The following is a 6,268-nucleotide window of genomic DNA, read 5'->3' as shown; positions in this document are numbered from 1 at the left end:
GTACTTTTTGATCAAAAATGTATACTGACAACCTGTTAGTTTTTGATATTATGCTAAGAAGCAATCAGATCATTATACAAGATTGTAGATGTGCACCATGTCTGTTTTTTACCCGAATTCATAATAATAAATTTGTTGCACGTAAGCAAAACGGCAGTCGAAAAAAGAAAAAAAAAAAAAACAGAGGACTAAAGCAAGGTTTTATAAATGTCCCCCTATATTAATAAAATTAAAGAACAATATGGTTTACATTTTTATTAAAATGTTACATACTACAATGTTGTGAATGACAATGTAGTAACAACAGAAAAGAAAAAAAGAAGCTATAATAAAAAAGATGTTTAGTTGGCGGCAACGGTGCTGGAGATCCAGGAGTTGTAGTTGCAGACCTTGGTGTAGACACCAGGATAGTTCCTGAGGGCACAGCCATATCCCCAGGAGACAACACCCTGGAGCTGTCCATTGCAGACCACGGGTCCACCGGAGTCACCCTGAGGAGATACAAAGAGATTTTGTATTAGATATTGATAAAACTACTACTTTATATCTAAAGATGAAACAAGAGAATACTTCATAACATGGACTCTGACCTCTGGAGAGTACTGTGAGATTGGATTTCGGTCTCTAAATCACCTACTGCAGATGCAGCAGTTATCAATAGTCTCACCTATGGGAGAGGTGTCCCCTGTTCTCTTGATAGGTGGTGTCTCATATTTCCTATTTCATGCATATAGCATACATAATCTGGTCTTAAAGGGGTATTCTGGTGCTTAGACATCTTATCCTCTATCCAAAGAATAGGGGATAAGATGCCTGATCGCGGGAGTCCCGTCACTGGGGACCCCTGTGATCTTGCACGCAGCACCCTAGTTAAAATCAGTCCCCGGAGCGTGTTCACTCTGGGTGTGATTACCGGCGACCATGTCACGCTCCGCCCCTCAATGCAAGCCAATGGGAGGGGGCGTGACAGCTGTCACGCCCCCTCCCATAGGCTTGCATTGAGGGGCAGAGCGTGATATCACACGGGGGCAGAGGCGTGACGTCATAAGCCGGCGGCCCTGTGGTCGCCGGTAATCAGACCGGGAGCGAATATGCTTCGGGGACTGGTTTTAACTGGGGTGCTCTGTGCAAGATCACAAGCACCGGAGTACCCCTTTAACAATGGCCATTCTATATTTTTCTATTTAATATGTCCTTAATAACTTTTTGTGATTCGTTTCAGATCATTTTGTCCCTGCTCCTGTATACTGAGCCATCATGAGTTAGGGACTGTTGGCATCACAGCTTCGACTTACTACAGTGACTAAACCGGGCACCTTACACCTGGCTCAGTCACTCACTGTTCAGGGATTCCTGTCTTTAAAAGGTGTCCCTACTCCTGTACATTTCTTAGGAAATCGCTGATCTTAAACTAATTTGACAGTCAGAATTGTCAAATCAGAAGAGACAGGAACCTTTATCTTTAGTCATTCATAACGGACATTAATGGAAAAAAAAATTAACTTAAAGTGTTATACAGTATATTAACCAGTTGCTGTCAAAGGACGAGCCGTCTCGTCCTGAGACGGCAAGCGGTGTATGGCGCGGGCTCCTGACTCAAGCCAGCGCCATATCAGCCAGCCTCCAGCTGATTCCTGTAGCTGGAGGCCACCGTTAATAGCCAACATGCGACGATCGCCTAAGTCGGCTATTAACCCTTTAGATCACCGCCGTCAATGTTGACAGCGGTGTCTAAAGGGACATTTAAACCATCCCTGGTGGTCCAGTGGGGTGGATTACCCCCTCCCTCGCGGCGGGGGAAGGGACCATCCACTGTGGAGGTAGCCGGAGGGCTTACCTCTGCTGCTGTCCAGGTCCCGGCTCTGTGATTTATAGAGCCTAGCTTAATCAATCAAGCGCAGAGCACACAGATCCCTGGGGTTCTATGGAACCACATTGATCTGTATGAGGAATCTAATGATTCTTCCTAAAAGTGACTAAAGGGACTAAAAGTGTCAAAAAAAAATTGAATAAAAAGTTACGATTAAAAAAATATCCATTAACCCCTTCCACATTAAAAGTTTGAATCGCCCTCCTTTTCCCAAATTCCATATAAAAAATATGTAAACATAATAAAAATAAGCATATGTAGTATTGTATAAAAAGCGACCAAAAAGTCCCATCAAAACAAAAATGGTACTAATAAAAACTTTAGATCACGGTGCAAAAAATGAGCCCTCACTGCCCCGTATATGGAAAAATAAAAAAAATGATAGGGGTCAGAAGATGAAAATTTTGCACATGCATATTTTGGGTGCATGTAGTTATAATTTTTTTTAAGTAGTAAAATAAAATAAATCCTATTTAAATTAGGTATCCTAGTAACAGTATGGACCAGAGGAATAAATATATGTTTACTGAAAAGTGCACTGCATAGACTTGGAAGCCCCCAAAAGTTACAAAATGGTGTGTTTTTTTCCAATTTTACCCCACAAATATTTTTTTTTCTGGTTTTGCCGTAAATTTTGTGGTGAAATGATTGATGTCATTATAAAGTACAATTGGTGGCTTAAAAAAAAAGCCATCACATGGTCTGTATGTGCAAAATTGAAAGTGTTATGATTTTTCGAAGGTGATGAGGATAAAACGAAAGTGCAAAAATGGAAAAACCCTGTGTCCTTATGGGGTTAAAAAAATAGTGTAAGTTTTGAATAAATATATTACTGTAATAGGTTACATCTTATAATGCAAATTAAATTAATATGACTAAGAAGAAACATTACCTGGCAGGAATCCTTGCCACCTTCCAGATATCCAACACAGATCATGTTGCCGGTAATCTCTCCGGGGTAGGCGTTGCTACACTGGGAGGCGGTCAGGATGGGGGCGTTCAGGCACTGCAGGAGGTTGGGGTAGTTGGCTGCAAGTTTAGTCATATAACACGTTAGCATATTTAAAGTTTAGCGGGTACTCACATTATTCATTGTTCTCAAATGGCTCTAGTAAACTTCTTGGGGAACGGGGGGGTGAGGGGTGTATACATTATACAGCCATCTTTATGGTGTATAATGCATACAGTGAAGAGGTTGACACCACCTTAAAACTGGTCCGGGCCTCTTCTGGTGTAGCTCCGCCCCCTTGTGACACCATCACTAAAGGAAGCGCTACACAAGAAGAGGCCCAGACCAGTGATGAGATGGCAAATATCCTTCTCTTCACTGTTCTGTATACATTATACAGCTATATAGATGGCTATATAATATATACACCCCCTAAGGAGTTAACTAGTACTGCTCAGATTTAAATTGCGCTGCACAGAGACGCAACTTAACCTTTTCACTATCGAACACTTTTCGAAAATCTTGCTCAGCTCAATGCATGATCACTGTGTGTCAGCATGATTATCAGCTTGTGACCACTGCATGAGATATCTTTTTACCCACCAGTAAATCTAGCTATTTATAAAATCTATGAATTAATAGCACTTAATTAATTAGAAATGTATTACTAAAACTCGTAGCGAAAATTTTTTGACTGATAGCTTACTTCCACTGCTGAGGGTGTTGCCCCATCCGGAGATCAGACAGCTGGTTCCGGCAGAAGCGCAGCCAGTGGGCAGACCAACAGCCTTGACGTAGGAGTTGAGGGTGGCGGCAGAGGCCAGCTTGATCAACAGGATGTCATTGTCCAGGGTTCTGGAGTTGTAGCTTCCATGTCTGATAACCTTGGCGGAGTTGATGAACTGCTCGGTGCCTTCACTGGTAGCGATGTTGTGTTCTCCCAGTCTGACCTGAAGGCTCCTAAAAGGTAATGGGGAACAGTAAGAAGACCATTGGGGAGATTTATCAAAACCTTTGCAGAGGTAAAGTTGCCCCTAGCAACCAAAGAGATCGCTTCTTTCAGTTTTCAGAGGCTTTGTTAAAAACGAAAGAGGCAATCTGATTGGTTGCTATGGTCAACTTTTCCTCTGGACAGGTGATAAATCTCCCCCATTGTCTTTCTAAGGGACACTTGTAAGCATGATATTATTATTATTATATTTTAGTTTGCTGACATCCCTGTATACTAGTCTACACATTTGTTTCCATTAAATAAAATTCCAACCTGGGAAGTGTCAAAAAGGCATTGCTAAGCCTTAATATGCATTCCTCCTCCCTCCCCCACCTCACTTTAAGTGACTGACATGCACTGCTTAAACCAAGCCCTGTACGTTAGTTTGGGATTATATTGGCATTTAGGCTAATACATCTTATCCCCTATCCAAAGGATAGGGGATAAGATGTATGATCACGGGGGTCACCTTTGTGAGCTCTCAGCAGCACTGGAGGCTTCGAGTGTGAAGCGTGGCGACCACGGGGCCGGAGTATCGTGACGTCACGACTCTGCCCCCGTGTGATGTCATGCCCCCTCCCATAGACTTGCATTGAGGGGGCGGGGCATGACATCATACGGGGATGGAGTCGTGACGTCACAATACTCCGGCCCCGTGGTCGTCACGCTTCACACTCAGATCCTCCAGCGCTGTGGAGACCTCACAAAGGTGGATGCGGAATGACAGATTGCGGGGGTCATTAACGGCGGGACCCCGTCAATAATACATCTTATCCCCTATACTTTGGATATGGGATAAGATGTATTAGGGCCGGAGTACCCCTTTAACAATACCTCCTTGTTATTTAGGCTCTAAGTACGATCTACATCAGACAGATTCTCTTTAAGAAAACTTGGAATATAGCATCATTCTGCCCTGGCTATACTTAATAATGTAAAGAGACGGAAAGATCACTATCCATATACACTAGTTATCATTGACGCATTAGTGACCCCTGATCCATTAGTCATTGTCTCTTTAATCCCATCACTTTTCCCATAAAATAGTTTCTGTGTTGTTTCTTGAACTTTGAAGACCACCTCTGCTATTGCGCTTCATAGCCTTCTACTCCTGTTCTTATGATTCAAGCGTTTACCAAGAAGGCCAGATGCTTTACCTCTGGCCATAAGTCACAATTGGCCCCTATAGTCTCATAGCAACTTTATGTCTGCTAAGCAAATAGTTTCTCCCTTAGTAGTGATATTACATTTATAATAATAAAACATAACTTGGACAGGAACTCTCATCTACCATATGTCATTTTAATATTGGTTTCTCCTTTTGTGGCAAAAGTGCATTTGAGCCCCCCTAAGACTCCCGGTCCTGGGTGCAAGTGTTTGTTCTGCACCCCCTATAGCTACCCTCTGAATCATACAGGTATCAGTTAGTAATGAGATTTATCTACAGTTAAAGGCTTTTCAAAAGTCTCTGTGGTTCTAACTAGTAAATAGTGGACTTTAATGTTCAATTAAATACAAATAACTTACGCCTTGTAGCAGTGAGCAGCAGAGATGACCCAAAGGTTGTTGATCAGGGATCCACCACAGAAGTGGTAGCCGGAGTTCAGAGACACCACGTAGGGGACGGAGTTCTTGGTGCAGGTGTAACCTCCTACAATCTTATCATCATCCTCAAAAGCAGCTGATAAGGATATAATGGACCACGTTACATACTGTTCATATTGGCTTCTTATGAATATTAAATTAAAAGATGATCAAGGAAAAGAACAAAACCTCAAAAAGTAGTAGAGTTAGCCGTATACTCTAAAGAGGAACCGCAAGACTCACCAACTGCTCCGAGGAGCATACAGATCAGAAGAAACTTCATGGTGGATCCAGAATGAGTATTGAGCGTGAACGACTGATATTTATATCCAAAAGTTACCAAGATATTACTCCACTGACCCCCTCACATCTCAAGGGAAAGTTAATTAATATTCACATAAACTAAAAATATACATGGTAAACTATGGATGAAGGTCGCTGAGTTCTGAATGGAACGTATCTGAATGTATCTATGCAGTGGATGTTTTTGTAACCTTTGGTGATACTTTTTTCCTCTAGGAAGGTAAATGTGTACATACATTGTTTGTCTTTAGATTGTGTTACTGTAACTGGTACATTTAGGTGCGTGGTCTGTATGGGAGTGGGTGCACATGTCCCAGCACTAGCATAGACCGGCCAACTGTCATGTTTTATAGAGTAATTCTAAGATCAGAGCTTATTGGAGTAGTAGCTCTTCAATACCATTCACTTGCCATTGTGCCTAAGTGTTCCACAAAAACAGTTACTGAGGGAGCCAATGGCACTTACTCCTGTTCTGTCTGTAGCCCCAATCTTTGTAAAAATGTTGCTCCGTTCTCCTGTTCCCATGTGCTGGTTAGACGGCTTCCCCATCCTTAAAGGGGTACTGCACGGG

At 42.3% G+C, this 6,268-nt stretch overlaps 1 protein-coding gene across 1 annotated transcript; it reads right to left on the bottom strand.

Moving 5' to 3' along the window:
• Positions 1-288: 288 nt before the first annotated feature.
• LOC130283099 (trypsin-like) lies at positions 289-5,677 on the bottom strand. The gene is made up of 5 exons (XM_056532285.1): positions 5,638-5,677; positions 5,338-5,491; positions 3,526-3,779; positions 2,763-2,899; positions 289-491 (listed from the first exon to the last, which is right to left on the bottom strand). Exons 1-5 carry the CDS (start codon positions 5,675-5,677, stop codon positions 342-344), a joined length of 735 nt encoding a protein of 244 aa, XP_056388260.1. The 3' UTR covers positions 289-341.
• Positions 5,678-6,268: the final 591 nt, after the last annotated feature.

The sequence above is a fragment of the Hyla sarda genome, chromosome 7 (genome assembly GCF_029499605.1).
Source record: "Hyla sarda isolate aHylSar1 chromosome 7, aHylSar1.hap1, whole genome shotgun sequence".
NCBI classification, from domain to species: domain Eukaryota; kingdom Metazoa; phylum Chordata; class Amphibia; order Anura; family Hylidae; genus Hyla; species Hyla sarda.
The sequence above is the reverse complement of the archived record's forward strand: the minus strand, read 5'-3'. Positions and strand labels throughout refer to the sequence as shown.